The following is a 23,443-nucleotide window of genomic DNA, read 5'->3' on the forward strand; positions in this document are numbered from 1 at the left end:
CGCCGCCCAGCCGACCAATTCAATGAATAGCATACCATACCAATAGATATACCCCCCACCCATCGCCCCATAGTTAAACCAAACTTGTTTCATGAAAAGTCCACAACATTAAATGTAACAAAAAAGAAATAAAATGCAAACTATGACAACGTTCTGTAGTACTGGACTAAAGCAGTGATATGATGTTGTAGAAAAATAATATATTTTAGGATAAGTGTAACACGTCACTGATCTATTTTCTATAACAGCATGCCCTGAAAATATTTGATTTCCTACATAGCACCTTTGTTACCTCAAGCTTACTGTATATATAATATATATACATTATATACAGTATATGATGTAAAATTATATTATATTATATATATTCCGGAGTTTGGAGTGCTATTACCTTAGATGTAGATGTTATTATGCCACACTGCGTTATCTTGTCATAGATGTATGATTGTAACACAATACGCTATTAGCCTATTGTAGATGTGTTATTATGCCACATAGTGCTATTACCTTGTCAGAGATGTTATGCCACACTGCATTATTACCTTGCTGATGTTATACCAAGGAGTGCTATTACATTGTCATGGATGTATTATGCCACGTTTTACGTGTTATTACCGTGTCGTAGCTGTGTTATTACGTTGTTGTAGATGTGTTATGCCACATGGGGCTATCACCTTGTCATACATGTTATTACACCACATGGGGCTATCACCTTGTCATACATGTTATTACACCACATGGTGCCATTACATTGTTGTAGATGTGTAATTACATCACATAGTGTTTTTAGATCATCATAGATGTTATTACACCACCTGGTGTTATCACATTGTTGTAGATGTGTAATTACACCACACGGTGTTATTACCATATCGTAAATGTGTTATTATGCCACACAGTGCTATTACCTTGTTGTAGATGTGTTATTACACCACCTGGTGTTATTACTGTATCATAGATTTGTTATTATGCCCCAGGGGACTATCACCTTTTCATACATGTTATTACACCACACTGTGTTATTACAGTGTTATAAATGTGTAATTACACCACCTGGTGTTATTACCTTGTTGTTGATGTGTTATTACACCACCTGGTGTTATTACCATATCGTAAATGTGTAATTACACCACCTGGTGTTATTACCAATTTGTTAATGTGTAATTACACCACCTGATGTTATTACCTTGTTGTAGATGTGTTATTACACCACCTGGTGTTATTACCATGTTGTAGATGTGTTATTACACCACCTAGTGTTATTACCATGTTGTAGATGTGTTATTACCCCACCTGGTGTTATTACCATATTGTAAATCTGTAATTACACCACCTGATGTTTATTACCTTGTTGTAGATGTGTTATTACACCACCTGGTGTTATTACCATGTTGTAGATGTGTTATTACACCACCTGGTGTTATTACCATATCGTAAATGTGTAATTACACCACCTGGTATTATTACCTTGTTGTAGATGTGTTATTACACCACCTAATGTTATTAACATATTGTAAATGTGTAATTACACCACCTGGTGTTATTAAAATATTGTAAAGGTGTAATTACACCACATGGTGTTATTACTATATCGTAAATGTATAATTACACCACGCGGTGTTATTACCATATCGTAAATGTGTAATTACACCATAGGGTACTATTACATTGTTGTAAATGTGTAATTACACAACACGGTGTTATTACATTGTTGTAGGTGTGTTATTACACCACCTGGTGTTATTACCATATTGTAAATGTGTAATTACACCATAGGGTACTATTAAATTGTTGTAAATGTGTAATTACACAACACGGTGTTATTACCATGTTGTAGATGTGTTATTACACCACCTGGTGTTATTACCATATCGTAAATGTGTAATTACACCACCTGGTATTATTACCTTGTTGTAGATGTGTTATTACACCACATAATGTTATTAACATATTGTAAATGTGTAATTACACCACCTGGTGTTATTAAAATATTGTAAAGGTGTAATTACACCACATGGTGTTATTACTATATCGTAAATGTATAATTACACCACGCGGTGTTATTACCATATCGTAAATGTGTAATTACACAACAGGGTGTTATTACATTGTTGTAGGTGTGTTATTACACCACCTGGTGTTATTACCATATTGTAAATGTGTAATTACACCACCTGGTGTTATTACCTTGTTGTAGATGTGTTATTACACCACACAGTGTTATTACAATATTGTAAATGTGTAATTACAACATAGTGTACTATTACATTGTTGTAAATGTGTAATTACACAACGCTGTGTTATTACATTGTTGTAGATGTGTTATTACACCATTCAGTGTTATTACCATATCGTAAATGTGTAATTACACCACCTGGTGTTATTACCTTGTTGTAGATGTGTTATTACACCACCTGGAGTTATTACCATATTGTAAATGTGTAATTACACCACCTGATGTTATTGTCTTGTTGTAGATGTGTTATTACACCACCTGGTGTTATTACTATATCGTAAATATATAATTACACCACGCGGTGTTATTACCATATCGTAAATGTGTAATTACACCATAGGGTACTATTACATTGTTGTAAATGTGTAATTACACAACACGGTGTTATTACATTGTTGTAGATGTGTTATTACACCACCTGGTGTTATTACCATATCGTAAATGTGTAATTACACCATCTGGTGTCATTACCTTGTTGTAGATGTGTTATTACACCACATGGTGTTATTACATTGTTGTAGATGTGTAATTACACCACACTGTTATTACCATATCAGAAATGTGTAATTACACCATGCGGTGTTATTACCTTGTTGTAGATGTTTTATTACACCACACAGTGTTATTACCATATCATAAATGTGTAATTACACCATGCTGTGTTATTAGCTTGTTGTAGATGTGTTATTACAACACACTGTGTTATTACCATGTTGTAGATGCGTTATTAAGCCACACTGGTTATTACATTGTCCGAGATGTGTTATTAAGCCACATGGTGCTATTACCTTATCATACATGTGTTAATACTGTACGCCACATTGCATTATTACCTCGTCATTCATGTGTTGTTATACCACATGGCGCTATTAACTTGTCTTAGATGTATTATGCCACATGGTGCTATTACCTTGTTGTAGATGTGTTATTACACCACCTGGTGTTATTACATTGTTGTAGCTGGGTTGTTACACCACACGATATTATTACTTTGGTATAGATGTGTTATTATGCCACATGGTGCTATTACCTTGTCCTAGCTGTGTTATTACACAACACGATTTTATTATTTTGTCATACATGTTAATACGACACACTGTGCTGTTACCTTCTTGTAGATGTGTTATTACACCACCTGGTGTTATAACCGTATCATAAATATTTTATTGCAACACACTGCATTATTACATTGGCATAGATATTTTTTTCCGCCACATGGTGCTCTTCCCTTGTATACATGTGCTATTATGCCACACGGTGCTATTACCTTTTTTGTAGATGTGTTATTACCCTACATTGCATTATTACCTTGTTGTAAATGTTTTATTATGCCACACTGCGTTATTATCTTCTTGTAAATGTGCTATTAGCTTGTCATAAATGTGTTATTACACCACTCAGTGCTATTACCTTGTCATAAATGTGTTATTCCATGACACTGTGTAATTACCTTGCTGGTATTAGCAGGTAATAGCACCTAAAAATTTTCTATATCTCTCACTCCTTCTGTCTATCTCTCTCTCTTCTCTCTCTCTCAGGACATGCTGAAAAACACTCCTAAAGGACATGTGGACCGTTTGCCCCTGCAGTTAGCTCTGACTGAGCTAGAGACTTTGGCTGAGAAGCTGAATGAACAAAAACGAGTGGCAGATCAGATCACAGAGACCCAACAGCTCGCCCGCAGCGTCAGTGACCGCTCACTTAGCAAGGTCTGTGTTTCTCTCTCTCTCTCTCTCTCTCTCTCTCTCTCTCTCTCTCTCTCTCTCTCTCCTATTCTCAGTGATTCTTAGCAACATAGCCTCAAACAAATTTAAATCGAGATGCTATCATACTTGACTTATACTATACGCAGTGATCTTGTGAATTAATACAGTAACCCTATAATTTACACCAGTCCAGTCTCAACAGCATATGACTCTTCAACATATAGCCCAGCAGCTTGTTTTGACCGGTTTCAGATAAACTAAGGATTAAACCAGTTAACCACAAAAAAAAAAAATAAAATAAAAAATAAACAGCTTTGGGAAATTTTAGTTATTTTTAACAGAATTTGCATTACCGTGATTCCCGTGCTGCACACATATTTCTAATCTAAAGACTCCTACACTGATTTGCCCTCACCAACTCACAATCCTTGCAATATTTCTTATAACAGAAATGGTTCTGTACATCATAGAAACACCATCTGCAGTAGCAATATAATAGGTTTATATTATTCTTGTATAGTATTATTTTTATTTATAATATGGTGTAAAATCCACATCCATGGCAACCCTGTCAATAATTTTCCTGTTCTCTGCTAACAGCTTGTTTTTACTTGTGTTGGATATATAAGAGGTAATATCGCTAGGGTTGCCAGATGATACTTAATTTACAGTCTAATTAAAAAAAAAAAATACCATTCAAATAACCTAAAAGTAACTTAAAGAAAGAGTATATGGCAATGGTACACACACACCTCTGTTGTAAAGAAAATACAGTAGTGGGTCAGTAATCCCACTTACGCAATCCCAGTCAGCGCAGTATCTCTCACAACACAATGATCATAATTTTCGCAAAGTATTAAAAAATAATTTTATTTGAAGTTATAATCTATAACCATGGCAACCATATCATTAACTGTCTTGTCTGCTGCTTCTCCTACTGATAATGTTCATAGAGCGATTATTCATGAGGCAGAGTGATTCCTGCCCCAGTTGGTGCAATAATAACTCCATGTGCTAAACAGGGCAAAACATAACTCCACATGACTTCCACATCATTTAGAAAGGTGAGAAATTGGTGGTTTATATCTGCCAAAAGCATTATGTATAAAATAATTAGTCATTATAAAGAGGCATGTCATATTTCAATGGAATTTATAGATTCCACATTATGGATTCCTATGTATGAATCACTACTAAAAAATATATTAATATATAACAAAAAAGTCTATGCTTAATGAATAATGAATAATACATTCTAGTAAATAATTGGTTACATTTTCAAATTAGAATATTCCTAATGAAATGGAAATAAAAAAAACCTTTTTTAAAAAGGTGAAAAATTATGAATGCATCTTACTTTACGAATTTCCGCAAATTTAAGGAAAGTCACGTTCGTTCAATTTTATTTGACATCCGAATGAATAATCACTTAATTAAATCTTACAGAAAATGTTGTATACAGTCCTACAGTCATTAAGTAGTTTAATAACACTAATCGTACAACTGACTCCGAGTGGCTCAAGGGCTTGATTATTATCTTTCTACGTGATAATTTGCTTAATTCATTTGTATTCACGCAGCCGAGTTACATCCTTCCACCTACAGGTATCCAAACAGCTCGTTCATCATGAGCGCATTGTGAAATCACACATCACGTGTGAAATAAAACACATTAGTTCTGATGAACAGCACAGCGGCCAGCGATGGGTCATTAATGGTCAGGAACACACCCTGATCTTAGTGGCAGGGGTTTTTCTCAGCCATTATCATGCTCATAGTACAACCCAGCTGCTGTAGATCTGACCAAATGCAATGTTCGAAATTAAGAAGTAAATGACATTTAATTGTCAAGGACAACTTGCTCTCTCTCTCTCTCTCTCTCTCTCTCTCTCTCTCTCTCTCTCTCTCTCCATTCTTGTGACTATTTTTGCAAAGAGTTCTATTTAGCCAATTGAGATGGGCAGAATTTCAATGTGTTTCTATTAGCCTATAAGCGCTCAATGAAATATTCATCCTTTGTCGCACGCTATCTTAGTTATTGGAGCAAGGCAGCTCACGGTGTGTGGGAAGGTTCGGTGTGTCACCCTGTTTAACACACACATCATTCTCTCATTGCTGTTAGTCGCACACACTCACACACTCACGCACTCACACTCACATACTGTATACATCACATATTACAGTGCTTTCAGCCTTTATAACCTTTTAAAACCTCTCTTATTAAAAAACATGGATGTGTAAAATAAATAAATAATCAGATGCACACACGAACTCATCTGTGAGCTTGAAAAGATTCATTCACACAATGAAATCACATCTGAAAAATTGTTAAATACCTGCAAACCTCCTATGTGTGTGGAAGATCCTCTGTTCAAGTCCCTATAGTAATGATAATGATAATATATTAATACAAGAGCATTGATATTTATCTCTAATTTATATTTATTCTGACCAATCAGTATTGAGAATTTGTGAGGTATACCATGTTGATTGGTTCATTGTATTCTATAATTCTTTATCATGTTCAAGAAAGTGAAGAAGGAAAAAAAAGTTCAATCTGCATTTTCATTAGTGAATCTTTAAGAGTATAAAGTACGAAAATAAAATGAGTATTCTAACATTAAAATTTGTACATTTATTTTAAATTGCTGAAATCCTGATCGGGTCTTAATTATTAAGAATGAAAATGATTTATTTGCTAGATAATTCATTTAAAAGTGCAAACTAGTAGGTGGAAAATGTGTCATTGTTTTACTGATTTAATTGGAGTTATGTACCTTTTTTGTTTTGTTTGGTCTGTGTTGATCATGTAGAAAGACAAGTTTTCTGGGTGTGTTTATGGAAATTATTTTAAATATCTATTATAATTTGAAAAGAAAACTTAAGCTTTTTTGATGCAGTACACATTTGGTGGGTTCTTATACAAATTTGATGGGTTGTGACAAATTCTGATTCTTCCTGATAGACTTGAGAGCCTGTGTGTATCAGTAAGATCCCAGGTAGACTCTGTTAGTGTTAGGGGTTTTTCTGATCAGAGAGATTGTCTATAAATCACTCTGCTTTCTACAAAACACACTGCTCTCATGACCCTGAGAAAGACACACAGAGGCGTGTTGTTCAGATGGAAAGATCTCAAAGTATGAGCATTTATTCAGAGCTTGTCATGCAAGATGAATGTATGTGGTGGTTTCTGATTAGCCAGGGACAGGAGTGGTTTTGTCTACCTAGTGCTGGATCCTACTGCTAGACCACCTGGGGGCTAATGTTCCCGTTTAAATACAGTAATACACCCAATATCTAGAAATAAACTTGAAACACATTAGTTGTTAGAGATACAAGATTGAAGTCATTTATGTATCTCTGCTAGCTTAATTGGTTTTGCTTAATTTGCTATTTTGACAATGGTATCTCGCTTGTTATAACACTATGCCACTGGCTGTAAGTTTGTAAATTTCAAATTTTAGCACAAACAAGATGAAACTTTTGGGTCTGCTCAGTTTTTCTTGTTTTGTCTACTCTTAACTGTCAGAACAGAACTGCTGACTTTGTACGTTTGCTCACTGACAATGAAACGATCATCCTATACTTTTAATAATAGGTTTATTCTAACAGTGAGAGACAGAATAACAACAAAAAAATCAGAAAAAACGCATTTCAAAAATGTTATCAATTGATTTTTATTCTAATGAGTGTATTAAGCATTTGATCCTCTATCAAACAGCAAGATTTCTGGCTCTGTCTCTGTGGACAGGTGTCTTTTATACAGGTAACGAACTGATATTAGGAGAACCCCCTTTAAGAAAGTGCTCCTAATCTCAGCTCGTTACCTGTATAAAAGACACCTGTCCACAGAAGCAATCATTCAATCAGATTCCAAACTCTCCACCATGGCCAAGACCAAAGAGCTGACCATGGATATCAGGGACAAGATTGTAGATTTGTATTCCAGCATTACAATGACCCAAAACATACAGCACAAGTCAACAGACCTTAATCCCATAGAAAATCTGCAGAGGGAGCTGAGGGGTCGGATTGAAAAACGTCAGCCTCAATACCTTAATGACTTGGAGAGGATCTGCAAAGAGGAGTGAGACAAAATCTCTCCTGAAAGTTGGCCTACTACTGAGGCCTACTACTGGGCAACTACATAGAATCGTCTGACCTGTGATTGGCAACAAAGGTTTTGCAACCAAGTACTAAGTCATGTTGTGCAAAGGGGTCAAATAATTCTTTCATTCATTAAAATACAAATCAAATTATAACTATTTTTTTTTATGTCTCTGCCTGTTAAAATAAACCTAACATTAAAATTATAGACTGAAAATATATTTGTCAAAATCAGCAAGGGATCAAATAATTGTTTCCCTCACTGTAGGTTATGAGGAAAGAGAAGTCCAGGATGTATTTTTGGGTTCGATTAAAACTATAACATCTGGTTCAACCCGGTTTTAGAGAGCAACACTAAATGACCCATCAAAAAATATGTCAAACATAATTACAGTCAGGTTTTACTTTAGCTTTTGTAAGCGATGCTGTTACATTGAACATTGAATTACTTCAGGAACTTGGCTCAGCTTGTCAGCAACCTATCAGATGATAAGCGTGATGACACTGATGCTGGTATTAGTTTGAAAGTTTTGAAGATAATGAGGTGAGAGAGTCGGAAAAGACTTAAGTGCCGCCGCAGTGGAGTCAGACTGTACGCATATTTCCATGAGATGCCGATGAAGATTGTATTGATTAGGTAGAATATAAAGATTGCTATAAAGATTGATATGCACATTAGTAAGGATGGATTATTCCTTTAAAAGATATTAAAAACTCAACCAAAATTAATTGACCTCGAAAAGGCCCAGGATGTCGAGTCAACATGAACTTCAAGAGCATATCCATTATATTGTGCAATTGTCCTTTAAAAATCCTGATTTCACCTGTTTAGAAATGTAAACATAGGCAATGAAATACTTAATATTTCAGAAATGTAATGTTTGATTTGTTGTGTACACATTGGAGTTTATGTTTGAGATGAACTCAACAAGGGAATGATAAAAACAGTATTAAAAAGCAGGGAGAGTGTGGAGTTCAGCAGCTCTTCTAATTTTTCTATGAATTTCAACAAAGGCTCAACGCCACTCTTTATTCCCTATTGAAGCAGCAACTCATTTTGTCTGATGCGACATTGGACTGTGGCTCAGGAAGGAAAACAGATGCATTATTTATAAAACAGTGCTTTTGAATGATCAAGAAAATGCACACAGTGTTTGTTTAAACTACTGAGCTTGCAGCTCACTTACTGCTAAAGGTTTATTGGTATTATGTGATGAGGCTTGATAACCAGAGTATAAAGGAAAGGAATAACCAGCATAGTTTCATCAGGTGTTAAATAACATTTAGGTTATTCAAGACTTTTGACCAGTTTGTTCATATGTTCTTATTGGGCTGTGCACATAGTTTAGGATGATTACTCAGATTACTGATGATCATATTTTTAGCATTTTACTCTCACTCACTCTCACTCATCTTCTACCGCTTATCCGAACTACCTCGGGTCACGGGGAGCCTGTGCCTATATCAGGCGTCATCGGGCATCAAGGCAGGATACACCCTGGACGGAGTGCCAACCCATCACAGGGCACACACACACACACACACTCTCATTCACTCACGCACTCACATGCTACGGACAATTTTCCAGAGATGCCAATCAACCTACCATGCATGTCTTTGGACCAGGGGAGGAAACCGGAGGAAACCCCCGAGGCACGGGGAGAACATGCAAACTCCACACACACAAGGCGGAGGCGGGAATCGAACCCCCAACCCTGGAGGTGTGAGGCGAACGTGCTAACCACTAAGCCACCGTGCCCCCCTCTTTTAGCATTTTAATCTTATTATTTTTATATTTCGTATATTGAGTGGTTCATATCTAAAATTATGAAGTATGCTTCATAAAACATACTTCATAAACAAAACAAAACAAAACAAAAAGCATAGTAGATGAGTGCTTGTCAGCTTATGTCAGTATGATATTATATCAATTATATCAATATATATATAATATTAATCTGAAAGCTCAACACAGTGAGTTAAAGTCACAATAAAAAAAACTACAATTAACTTTTGGCACATGGGATTATTAAAATAATTAAAAAACCAAATACAGAAATGACAGAAATAACAATAAAGACATATTGTTAAATTAAAGGAACGAAAGTTATTACTGTAAAAATTACAACTAGAAGAAGAAGCCTTTATTTTGTCACATACTGTATACATTAAAACACAGTGAAATACTTTTTTCATATCCTAGCTTTGGATCTTTGGGTTAAAGCACAGGGTCAGTCATGATGCATGGCTTCTGTAGCATGGAGGGTTAAGGGCCTAGCTCAAGGGCCAAACAATGGTAGCTTGGCAATGCTGGGGCTTGAACCCTGATCTTCCGATCAACAACACAGTTGTGTCTGTGTTCAAGTAGCAATACTCTTCCTAGGGCTATTCAGGCTAGGGAAGTAATACATTGGCAATATACACTAGAGTCCTATTGGATGTATTCAAATAATTGACAGCTTCCCATCCATATAAGCCTTAAGAAGAATATTGCTACTTGTTACCCTGATCTTCCGATCAACAACACAGTTGTGTCAGGGTTCAATAGCAATACTCTTCCTAGGGCTATTCAAGCTAGGGTAGTAATACATTGTCAATATACACTAGATTCCTATTAGATGTATTTGAATGATTGACAGCTTCCCATCCATATACCTTATATCATTCATATATATAGCTGTATATATGTGTATATGTTTCTATATTTATTTTTTAATTTTTTTTGTTGCTTTATGTTATATTACTTTACATTAAACAAGTTTATTTAGGGAAACTCAAAAGCATTGACTAATACATACAAACAACATACCCGTTTTGGCTTCTCCCTGTTCAGGGTCACCACAGCAGATACTGTAACGTGGTCCACATATTAGTTTTGGCACGGGTTTGCCCTTTCTGACACAACCCTCCCATTTTTTTTCCAGGCTTGGGACCGGCACTAAGAGTTAACTCTTCAGTGGCTGGGTTAGCTCTCTGCCCAGAATCGAACCCAGGCCTCGGCAATGAGAGTGCGGGATCCTACTGCTGGACCACCTGGGGGCTAACGTTCCCATTTAAATATCTCCCAATATCTAGAATTAAACTTGAAACACATTAGTTGTTAGAGATACTGGATTGAAGCCATTTCTGTATCTCTGCTAGCTAATTTTGCTATTTTTACAATGGTATTCCACTGGCTGTAAGTGTGTAAGTTCAAATTTTAGCACAAACAATATGAATCTTTTGGGTCCTTGAGCAAGATCCTTAATCCTCATCTTCTCAGTTTTTCTTTGTGGTAAGTGACTTTGGATAAAAATGTCAATGTCAGCAGATGAAGAAGTATAAATAGAGTAAATAGGAAGTCTAGTATAACAGCACAATGCAGTCTGTGGTTATACAGTATGTATATTTGTCGCATATGGAATGCAAACGGCTTTTCAGTGCAGCTGCAGAGTATTTTTTTCTTGCAGTTCTGTCCTTTTCCTTTGTGACTACTTGCCTATAAAGAAAAAGAAGAAGACGAAAAAAAACCCTTATCCTTATTTCACTACCTCTACTCTGCTGTACTTTGCAGACTTTTTTGCTACACAATTTGAATGGAAAATGCTCCGAATACTCAAAAACACAGTTTCTGAACGGTTTATATTCTGGTCCGGCACAAATTCTTCATCAGAAAGCTCATAACAATTAAAATCAAGCTGTTGTGGCAAGTTAACTTCAGCCTAGATCCTTTACAAAGAAAAATGATGTTGCTAACATAAAATGTTTTACATTTTTTACCTACAGTGGAATGCCTGCTCTTTGCTAGCATCAGAACAAAGGAACAGCAAATGGAAACTTTACATTATTACTGTTTTTCTTTCTAGGCTTTGAATTCTGACCAGAACTCTTTGGTCCTGTGCGAAACGCTGATTGAGACGGTGTACGGCGAACGTGGCCAGGTTCTCAAGTCCAAAGAGCGCAAAGTCTTCCTTTTCAGCAACATGCTCGTCTGTGCAAACGCCAACATAAAGTGAGTGTTATGATTCAAATGGACTCCATACTGTGAGTGTCCACTAACCTGACTACCTCCTCTTACCTGAAATCCCTTTTTGACTCAATAGCATTGTCTAAATATGACATCCATCAAGCCAAATCATTTGAACTTACCTAGATGCAATGGCACTAATGCTAAACTGGATCTTCATTATCTAGGAAATGTGTTTAGCTAATGATGCAAGGATTATATCCATATATCAAAAACATAAGAGCTTCCTTCCTCCCCATCAAATCGATTATCTATGACAGTGCCATTGATCTGCAGAGCAAAAGGTAAACAAGCAAGGTTTTTCCATCTTAACTGTGCATCCCAATGTTGATTGTGCTTTGCCTACAAAGTACATTATAGAAATATGTCTGAATGATCTATGTAGCTTCTCGGGGTAATAAGAACAGTCATTTGAGACATTAAGTAGATTCAAATAATAGAGAAATGATCATATATAAACAGGAAAAATGTCTAATTTTCTATCTTACAAACAGATTTCTATAAATTTAATAATGTCACATGCTGATCCATAGCCTGAAGTAAAAGCATTATCTCTAACAGTCTGAGCCTGGAATGCTTCCAAAAAAACAACAACAACTCCTATAGATCTTTACAAATCTTCTAAAATACCTGGAAAAAAAAATGTCTGACTTGTTTGATGGAGGATGGTACAGGAAATTCTTTATTAATTTGTGTGACCTTCTAATCTGAAAAGGACCATTGCAGCTTGGGTCAACCAAGAAGAAGCCATACGTACAGTAAATGCTTCAATGTAGGCCCAGTGTAATTGATTATACAGGTGGAATCCATGGTGCCTTGTGCTTGGTTCTGAAGAAAACCTCTAGCTACACTTGTTTGTTGCAGATAAGATCGGATACTCGTGCGATGCTGAGACCTAGCATCCCAAAGGCTTATCCCAAAATAGTACTTTTGCACTCAGACCAGTATCTCACAGCTGACTCAGGAATTTGTATAAATCCTTGGTGTACTCACTCTTATACAGTAGAATGTTGTGGGCCTTAATGTTTGAGTGCGATTTTAAGGAAAGTTGTACATACAGTACTCTTATAAAAATGTCAAATGACATCTATGTTGTAACAAAAAAAGCAAATGTTTTACTCTTGTATAGCAGATACGATTTATGACAGTGGCTTGTTTACTTTCTTCTAGTCTTCAAAAGATGCCACTGATTAAAGATTCTTTATAGTTGCAAGCTTTTAAATCCATAGTGCCTATTTCCCAAATGTTTACTTCTTTTATCCATTTATGAATTTTGAATTGAAGCAGCCCATTAAATTGTGGGAAAGTTCTCTTATTTTAATTCATCAAGACTTGCACCTTAAATGGTTAGCGGTTGCAAATTCAGACAGTTGGCTGTGGGTTGTTGATCAGAAGGTTGAGTGTTTAAGCCCCATCACTGCAAAGCTTTCCCTGGTGGGTCCAGAAGCAAGGTCTAAACCCTTTCTGCATGGGTTCTGTTTCATGGCTGACCCTGTGGGCTGACACCAAAATAATCGCTGCTTCATCATCTTTCTTGTCAAAACTGTACTCCTTACAAAAACTACAAAACAAGTGAGATTCTAGGCTCCTTAGTATTTACGTTGTGGTTTAGATATTCATTGCATCCCTGCCACTGTTCAACAGGTAAAAAACAGCATCAGCTGGAATCATCAAGTATGTTCTCGGTGGGATCGGAATCAAAAGCACAACCAATGTAGTATTTAATTAACATTATTTCAGAGCCACTGAATGAAGTTCCCTGAGGGAGGATTTTCTATGGTTTAGAGCTTGGCTCAGCAATGCTGTTTGTCTTTATGACTTACCGTAGAATGGGCTTTCTGTTCTCATTAGACATCATGACTTTCATTTTGATCCAGCCAGGGGGTTTAGGCTTTAGCCTGGGTCAGACATCGATGCATCGTTCCTCATATTTTTATTTATTCTTCCCTGCAAACGTGACAATTATGCCATATCACCAAGTGGTAGAGCATTTACGTACTACAGTTCCAGCGGAGAAAAAGCATTTTCTTTCAAACACAGGGTGCAAGACCTCATGCAAATAATATGATCTCAGAAGTAGTTCAGTATTTCATCTAATGTTGTAAAGAAGCCCAACACAGCAAGTATGTTTTGATCCAAGATCTGGTGATAAAAATCATTTCTCTCTGTTCTGGTCTGGGTCTGATTTGTGCGGCAATTGTCAGTAGAAGATTACTAGGCAACATCTCAAAGTCTATGATCTTCCTTTATCATTTTTTATTGCAGTGATTTTAAAAGCTTGGTAAAACAATCCATAACACGTTTATTTGCAAGCAAAAAATAAACTTTTGACTCACCACCTAAGAGATTTTAGAGCCCTACTTAAATACCAGAAAGGCCATAAGTCATTTATTAGATTGGTCAAGAATTCAAAATTGTGCCCGTTGTAAGTACTGTATATACAGTAGGTTGCAGGAAACTAATGATTGTTATTACTCCAGTGAGAAGCTGATCCAGTGAGAGTATGAACTTTCTTTGTGTGTTAGAGCTTACCTGGCTCTTCAGTGTGAATATAGAGTTGGGCTTAACTAAAGTTTCCTAGTCTTTTAAAGGGAACAATACATAGTTATGGTTCATTTTTTTTTGCCATTGTCTCATTTAGTGTTGGCTTAAAGTGGATTTATTTTCTTTGACTTTACTATGACTATTGACCTAAGTGTACAGCACCACAGTATAAAGTAAAAGCTGAGAAAGTCCAAATTACAGTATAATTTACTCTGCTTTCTTACCTGAAAAAACAAGGCATGATGCCATTATATAGTATACAGCTAAACTTACATCATTGTGGTTAACATGGTCAACAATACTGTCACTTCCCTTGTATTCAGCACATTTCTGCATATTAAACTAATACATTGTGTTAAATATTATGCATCATTAGGACAGAAAAAATGTACCATAACAACTAGAGTATTGACTTATATTAAAAACGTAAAGAAAATATTCAGGCAATCTTGTTTAGTTCCATTGGGAAAAATCAATAAAAAATGTCCAGCTGCTGTTTTTAGAAGGGAAAAATCTTTACGTATCTGTCATTACACAACACCTCACCTGTGTATTAGGATTTGGCCATGTGATATATTCGGTCCTTTGGTAGAGATTGTGCTATTCAATCTTTATTGTGTTTCACCAGAAACGGCTTTATACTTCTGACAGCACCCTGTCATACCCTCAGAAATGCATTTGACTTATATAACGTAAGTGGCCACTTTTCGCACCAAAGGATGGGAGGTGGTTACAGGCAGAAAGTGAATGTTTTTCAGCACTTGGCAGGAGTGTAGTTAAAGTTATCCCCTCAATTTATTTTATTTAAATTGCGCAATTAAATTTTTTATTGCTTGCATTAACATTTATAACAAAAAATCTTTAATTGCTATTTTCAAATGGAGTCAGATGTCTTGCAATGCCTTCTGGGTGAATTCTGCTTCTGAAATCGACAGTCATGTTGACTTGATCCCTTTCGCTCCCCAAAGGGATCATCTACCAAACTTTATTTGTGCTAATAAACTATTGAAACAAGCCTTGAGTTGCCAAAAGGAAAACCGGTGCGTGGGGGTCGACAATAGTGTTTGAAATGTTTTTTTTTTCCTTTTCTGCCACTAGGGGTCCCCCAGACATCAGCAGTCTGGTTCCAGTAGGGCCCAAATACACCATGAAGTGGAGTGCCCCTTTAATGCAAGTCCATGTAGTCGAGGTCGGCAAGGACGCCCTCTTTCAGCAGGGAGGTGTTAAAAGGTCAGGCAGCTCTTCAACCCCAGGTAAACCTAACCTTATCCTTATCATACCTGCCTAAGCTTTGGTCGCTGCACTCGCTGCTCGCTGAATTAATCGAACATTTCCTGGCCTGTTGGCATTATCTCCTTGACATGCTGAGATGGAGGGGAACAATAGAAGCGATGGCCAAGCTGATCTCATTTCACTCTCTGATAGACCACAAACGTAGTATGCATGGTCATCAATCTATAGAGTATTCCTTCCATTTCCAATTAAAAGGGCTGTAGCTCCAGACTGAAACAGGGGCCTTATTATAGAAGTGTTGTGCTTTTGCGGAGGAGATCGGAGATCGAAAAAGGAAAGAGGATACGGGGGATATGTTTATACAGATGTGCCGGAATAATCAGAGGTAAAAACGTCAGAATTTAAAAGTGCAAGCAAGTAAAGTGGACAAACTGAAGTTAAACTATAAATGTAATTTTGGCACAAACATCCAGGGAGCTGAGAGCACATTGATCCATAATCGATTATAAAATGTTTTCTTCATCTCATCTTTGTGCTCTATTCTATCTTTCATTTCTTTATCCATATCGTCACTGGAGTTTTCCCCACATCTAGCAGCTCACTCTTTTATTCGTTACAAGCTATGCTCTAGGTCCATACCCTCACCACAGGAGACAGTAATGCTGCTTCTGGTCTTTATTTTTCCTCATACATCTAACCAGACATAAATTGATGTCTTCAGGTTGTTTCCCTACATTTTGTTCATCAAACATAGAAATTATTGCAGGTGGGGTTTAAAGTTACATACAAGGAACTGAAGAATCATCAGACCACTCCCATGACCTGTTGGATTGATTGGATTGATCCAAGGAATCATTTGAGCCAATCTTTGGGATTTACAACTTTTAGACACCATACCTAATATGCATAAAATGTAGAAAATCTCAAGGAAGGACTACACCGTGTTGCGCAAGTACACAGATGTACATAGAAAAAGAACAACCGTCTGTCACTCTGTCACTTACTACTGAATGTAGGGTTATCCCTCTTGCTTGGTCCCATTTGATCCAAGTACTCTTGAGTTTAATGCGTCTCTAAACCATTGCTTTGCCATCATATCCCAGGCTCCATTGCTCCACTGTGAGCTACTCTTGACAGACATCTCATCTCTGCTGCATGTTCTGCTATTTATAGTAAGCCACACTCACACTCACTCAGCCCCGTCATCACAATTCCCCTCTCATATGATGTCACTCCGCGGGACGTCTGGGCCCAAATCATATCCCTTGCTCCCTGTGCACACCTCAAAAATGGACTCATTTTTCATCTCCTGCAAGCCCTGGTGCCCTAATTTATTGATGGAATGGTTCTTGCAGGAAGCTCAGGGACCAGTGCTGCATGCTGTATAGAGATGTAAACCTCCCCTGGCTCTTCTTCTAAGCTTTTTTTTTTCTTCTCTTTGCTGTGTCAGGCATCACATACTGCATCACCTCGAGGCGAAAAAATGTTTTTTTATTGAAACAAACAACTTTGTGAGCATTTTTGATTTTGGTAGATGCTGTTTGCACATGGCATCCAATTAATTCACTGCAGGGGCAGTGGTGACTCAAGCGGTTAAGCCTCTGAGTTCTGATCAGGGTTCAATCCCCAGCAATGTGAAGCTGCCACTGTTGGGCCCTTGAGTAAGGCCCTTAACCTTCACTGCTCCAGTGGTGCTGTATGTTGGCTGACCCTGTGCTTGGACCCCAACCTCCAAAGTTGGGATATGCAAAGAAAGATTTTCAATGTGCGGGAATGTATACATGCTAAAAAAAAAAGCTTATATTCTATTCTGTTTGACTAGCATAATAGCAAATATGGCTATTAAATGCTAATATTTTACAATACAGAACTTTACTAACGTTCAGGCACATTGCTAATAAGCATTGGGCCACTAGTGTTAATTACAAGGTATAATAACTAGCAACACTTATTAACCATGGCTGCGATTCTGAGCAGAAAATATGTCTTATACACTACACTTCTAGCACTAAATTTATAGATATTTGCTAGCAAACACTTGTCCTAGTTTTAAATACATGTTAAATTATTTACTACACCTAACTGGTTTGCTAGCAAAGATGGCTACTGGTTGGAATTTAATAATTAGCCTGATATCTGTTTCACATTTCACTTAAGGCTAGCTAGGTTGGACAAAATTCATAACAGTGTTAGATATATTATTGTAGTAGATACTAAGTTAGCTAGTTTGCTAGCAAAACAGCTACTCAGTTTACCTGATGATTACAAGCCTCCATTGTGCCACTTCATTGTGCAGTATATTATATTTATATTTTAACTCATGTCAGGATATATCTGTAGAATAATCAGTTACTGATTTTAATTACACACTGTAAAGGTCAGACTAAGGGAAGCTAGCTTGCTAGTGATATCGTAGTTTGTTAGCTAAGCAATAATGTGAAATACCTCAAGATGATAATAAGCCAAGCTACGCTGGATAGATAATGTTGTTTGTTTGCAATCAGTATTTGTGCTAGAAAGTTAAGAGTAAGCTCAATGAAATAAAAGCTAGCTTTATATGATTAGTTGTGATACTTATTGTTGGTAAGTGTGAACTAGCAAATGACTGAAGCTGAACGATTTAGCTAGCTCAGACGGTAAAACAACAATGACAGTGGGAATTAGATCTATTCTGATTAATCAAAATGTTTCTAAAAATTACTCAAGACAAAAAGAAGAGTTAGCAAAACACGCATGTATTAAGAAAGATCACAATCAGATCAGAATATTTAGTTGAAAGTTTTTCATCCTCAAAGAATTTTATTGTAGCATAAATTAAAATCTGTTTTCGATCATCATACGTATTTTTAATTCAAACATATTGAAACACAACTTCTACATTTGTTTATTTTACTCGCAAATACCATTCTATTTTCCCTCCTGAGGATCAACTTGAGATCATTTTAAATAAACGTGTAAAATACAGATACAATATATGGTAAAGACAGAAAATGCAGTGCTGAGCTTTTTGAAAATGGGCTGCAGCTGCAGATAACAGCTCTGAAAATGTTCATTTTGGACTCCTGCCTTGGACATGTGGGCCTTCCTTCGTGTTTGTGTGTGTGTTTGTTTGTGTGTGTGTGTGTGTGTGTGTGAGAAAATATGTGTTTGGCTGACGCAGGTGTTGTGAAAGCCTAATCTCAGTACAGCAACCAGATTAGGCTGGATTACAACTCTGAACGTTCACCACTGGTGCTGAAGCCAGGCTGTCAGTAGAAGAACCAGTGCGGACAGCTTTGTGCTAGATTATTGATTTAGCTGCATCAAAATTAGTCTGTGTGTCTCTAAAGATGTAAGAGAATGAAAAATAGAGTATATAGAGAGAGAGAGATAGAGAGAGAGAGAGAGAGAGAGAGAGAGAGAGAGACTGTTTTTCTTAGTGTTAATTCTATAACATCTTACACCTTCACACTGTTTAATTCTGCTAAATTCTACTTTTGATTGGTCACAGGGTTCGGAGAAAAAGAATCCACACTCCCTGACCAATCAGAAGGCAAAATCTAATTAATTCAGGACACTTTATACCTGACAATTACTTGCATCACTCACACGCATACTTTAATATACACCTTAACGATTAAACATGACTTTCTCACAATACAAAAGGAAAGAAAGACACAAGACGTAATTTGAAAAAATTTCAAAATGACAGTGTAAACATGGAAGACGTGCATGTGTTAAGTCCTTCAGAGGGACACTGGTTCCATTCGCTGCCTAATATTTATGCTTGTGCTCAGACACGTGTGTTTATTCCTGAGGATGTGCAAGAATTACCCTCCAAAACAAGCGCACTTGTATGCTAACTTAAACATGAGTAGAATTCTTTGGTTTTTTTTATTACATGAAAGCTGACATGTACTTTAAGCACAGTATTACCAAAACAAAAATAAAAGAGATGTGAAACCTCACTTAACTGAGTCAGATGAAAAAAAGTGTGAAGAAACTGTAGTAATTCTACTAGCCATTATTGGGATGTTAGATCTCACACACACAGACACACACACACACACACACACACACACACACATACTCACATACATACATACACACATACTGTACACACATACACACGTCTACACACACTCACACTAACACATACACATGCACACACATACACACATATACACATACACACATAGATGCACACACAAACATGAACACACATACACAAACACATGCACATACACACACACAAACAGACACACATGCAAGCGCACATACTGTACACACATACAACCACACATATATACGCAAACACATACACACACATATATACACACATATACACACATATACACATACACACATAGATGCACACACACACACGCACAAACATGAACACACATACACCAACACATATGCACACACGCAAACTCACACACACGCACACACACATACAAGCGCCCATATACATATACAAAAACATATACACATACATACATGCACACATACACGAACACATACACTCACACACATTTGCACAGACACACACACACTTAAACAAACACACACACTCTTGCACACACACACACTTGATTATGTGGAGGCAGTGACAGGGCCAGACACTTCTGTGGTCACTGAATCTACCATTGGGATTTAATTATGCTTCTCACGCTGGACTTTCCCCTACTATTGATTCCCTCAAGCTGGGTATGCTGGGAAAAAAAGGAGGTGGAGTTCGGGTGTTTCAAATCGATGGCACATTTCACATCTAATGAGACACCTGCATTCTCTCCTCCGCCCTTAAAGTCCTTCATATTTCTCTGAAACTTGGCTTTTTTTCTTTCTTTTTCTCTTGTTTTCAAGTTTAGTCTGTGTGCTTCCACAAAACATTAGAGGTTTGATCTACATTCTGCATTGATTTTTCTTTGTTAAGGGTGGGAAATATCAAAGAGTTTTTTAATGGGCCTTTCTTGCTTCTGGAGTTGTTCAAAAGTAGGTTTCTTCTCAAATATGCGAAGTTGTACCATCTTGTTTGTGGAGAAACAGCAGGCTTCAAAAACAACAAGCTTCAGCAACTCCTAACTAACTACTGAAATTCTTTTAAGAAGAAGAAAAACCCCAAATCAAAGAGATCTCCTGTTTGTCATGGCAACTGGGTCAACCTGGATTTGCTCTTAAGCAACATAAACATTTGTGTATGCTTATAACATGCTTATGATTTGTCATAAGTTTGGATTGATTCCTTTGAAACCATTTTAAACTCAAATGATCTATTATAAAGTAATATATAAAGTCTGTTAAATTCAGCTTCATAGTCATGATTTATTCATTCATTTTCTACCGCTTATCTGAACTACCACGGGTCACGGGGAGCCTGTGCCTATCTCAGGCGTCATCGGGCATCAAAGCAGGATACACCCTGGACAGAGTGCCAACCCATCGCAGGGCACACACACACACTCTCATTCACTCACGCAATCACACACTACAGACAATTTTCCATGCCAATTTTCCATGCCAATCAACCTACCATGCATGTCTTTGGACCAGGGGAGGAAACCGGAGTACCCGGAGGAAACCCCCGAGGCACGGGGAGAACATGCAAACTCCACACACACAAGGCGGAGGTGGGAATCGAACCCCCAACCCTGGAGGTGTGAGGCAAACGTGCTAACCACTAAGCCACTGTGTCCTCTAGTCATGATTTAATGCAATAATAATAATAATAATAATAATAATAATAATAATAATAATAATAATAAATAATGTAACTGTCTGTGTAAAAAATCAAGATAAATTCAAGTTTCAAAACTAAAAATAAATTTCAAAAACAATATAAAATAATCACAAATTATCAGGAAAAACAGATTTCTAAAGAAATAAAATGAATGCAATCTGCTGTACAATAAAGAGCGAAGCTGTACAAGGTCAAATAAATAGACAAAATGTGGGAAAACAAGGCATGTGACTACATGTGAATATTGATCTATATATTGATCTGAGAATCATTACCTTCTGTAATTTTTATTTATAACACCCCATTTGAAGTGTAGCTGAATAGAGTCTTCATAACACATCCGTTCTCCGACGGGGAAAAACAGTCCCAGATGCATGAGTTTAAATAAAATATCAAAATCAACACACAGGAAACATTGAGTATAAACTAGATAGCTAAATACAAAAATCAGAACTATAACACAAAGCACCAAACCCCGTCAGAAGAGACACTCGGTAGGGGATGTGGTAGCCTAGTTGTAAAGGTGTTGGACTTTTGGAACATCATGAGTTTGAATCTCAGGAGACAATAAGGTGCCACTGTTGGGCCTAATGAGCAAAGCCCTTATCCCTCAGGTGCTCAGTTCTATAAGAGTGTCACCTAAATGCCGTAAATGTCAGTAAAGGCGGTTGCCACAGCGTGGATGAAAATCAGACCCGAGTGCAGGGATAACAAAACGACACGATTTACTAACAAAAATAACGAAACATCGTCAGGGAAATAAACCACGAAAACTTGACACAAGGCACAGCAAAAATAAGGAAAAACAAACACTAAGAATAACACACACAAACCAAAGACGAGGACTCTGTGATGTAACATGAAACGCGGAGGGAATAAACAGGCAGGGTAATTAGGGTCAGGTGAGAACAGGCGGGAAACAACATGTGAAAACAACACCTAAACAAAGACACGTGACACAAAACACGCTGCTGGAACACCCACTAATATTCTGACAGGAAATGTCTAAGCCCTGCTATGACAAGGACTCAACAATAAACATACAACACAACAGGTATATAGGCAAAGTGTTTAACAATACATTGTTAACAGGCTTGCAGAAGTGGGAATGGACTAATGATCAGGTGGGGAAAAAACAAACAAAAGCACATGGCACAAATCATAACACACACTGCCTTAATGCCCCCTAGTGTTCCATCAGAGAAATGTCCAAGCGATACCCTGACGACCGTAAGAATCGCGTCAGTGTTATGACGTGTTTCGTGTTCTGAGATGCTTTTCTCCTCACCACGGTTGTACCAGTTAGCTAGCCTTTCTGTTAGCTTGAACTTGTCTCATCTTTCCTTTTTTCATCTACACAGGGTTTTCAAAAATAAAATGCTCGCTGGATTGTTTTTTGCACCGTTCTCTCACATCCAGACAGTAGCTGAAGCTCTTGAACTACATGTAGTATGCAAACTTTTACTTCTTTTAGTATAAAAATGTTATTGGTCACAAACACAAGTACAACACAGTCATACACATACAAAATGGAATTATATATTATTATTTTTTTATTATTATTTTATCAATATGAAAACCTGCAGCATAGAAATACAACACAATGACTGATGATGTAAATAGAAATCTGACTGTTTATGAATATGTGTATGTGCGACATATGCGTGGAGGTTTAGTGCATATTAGCATATTACACATGCGGTCCTACAGAAAAACCTAGAAGATATACACAGCCCTTCATGAAGGCGTAGCGCTCACGCTGAGCTGTGCTTCTTTTCTCATCTTCATTTTATCACACGATATAAAACAAATAAACCTTGTTTTGTTTTAGCTTCTGCACATGCCGTTTTATCTCCCTCTCATCCATCTGAATATTTTCAGGTTTCACTTTT

The 23,443-nt window shown here is 37.0% G+C and overlaps 1 protein-coding gene across 1 annotated transcript in view; it reads left to right on the plus strand.

Annotated features, from left to right (window-relative positions):
• The window catches only part of arhgef10la (Rho guanine nucleotide exchange factor (GEF) 10-like a), a 159,487-nt gene that overhangs the window by 39,950 nt on the left and 96,094 nt on the right, over nucleotides 1-23,443 (plus strand). The window contains exons 14-16 of the mRNA XM_060858048.1: nucleotides 3,775-3,945; nucleotides 11,895-12,040; nucleotides 15,698-15,852. Of these exons, the coding sequence (XP_060714031.1) occupies nucleotides 3,775-3,945; nucleotides 11,895-12,040; nucleotides 15,698-15,852 (472 nt within the window). The remainder of the gene's footprint in view (nucleotides 1-3,774; nucleotides 3,946-11,894; nucleotides 12,041-15,697; nucleotides 15,853-23,443) is intronic.

This window comes from Tachysurus vachellii, chromosome 22 (assembly GCF_030014155.1).
Source record: "Tachysurus vachellii isolate PV-2020 chromosome 22, HZAU_Pvac_v1, whole genome shotgun sequence".
Lineage (NCBI taxonomy): Eukaryota > Metazoa > Chordata > Actinopteri > Siluriformes > Bagridae > Tachysurus > Tachysurus vachellii.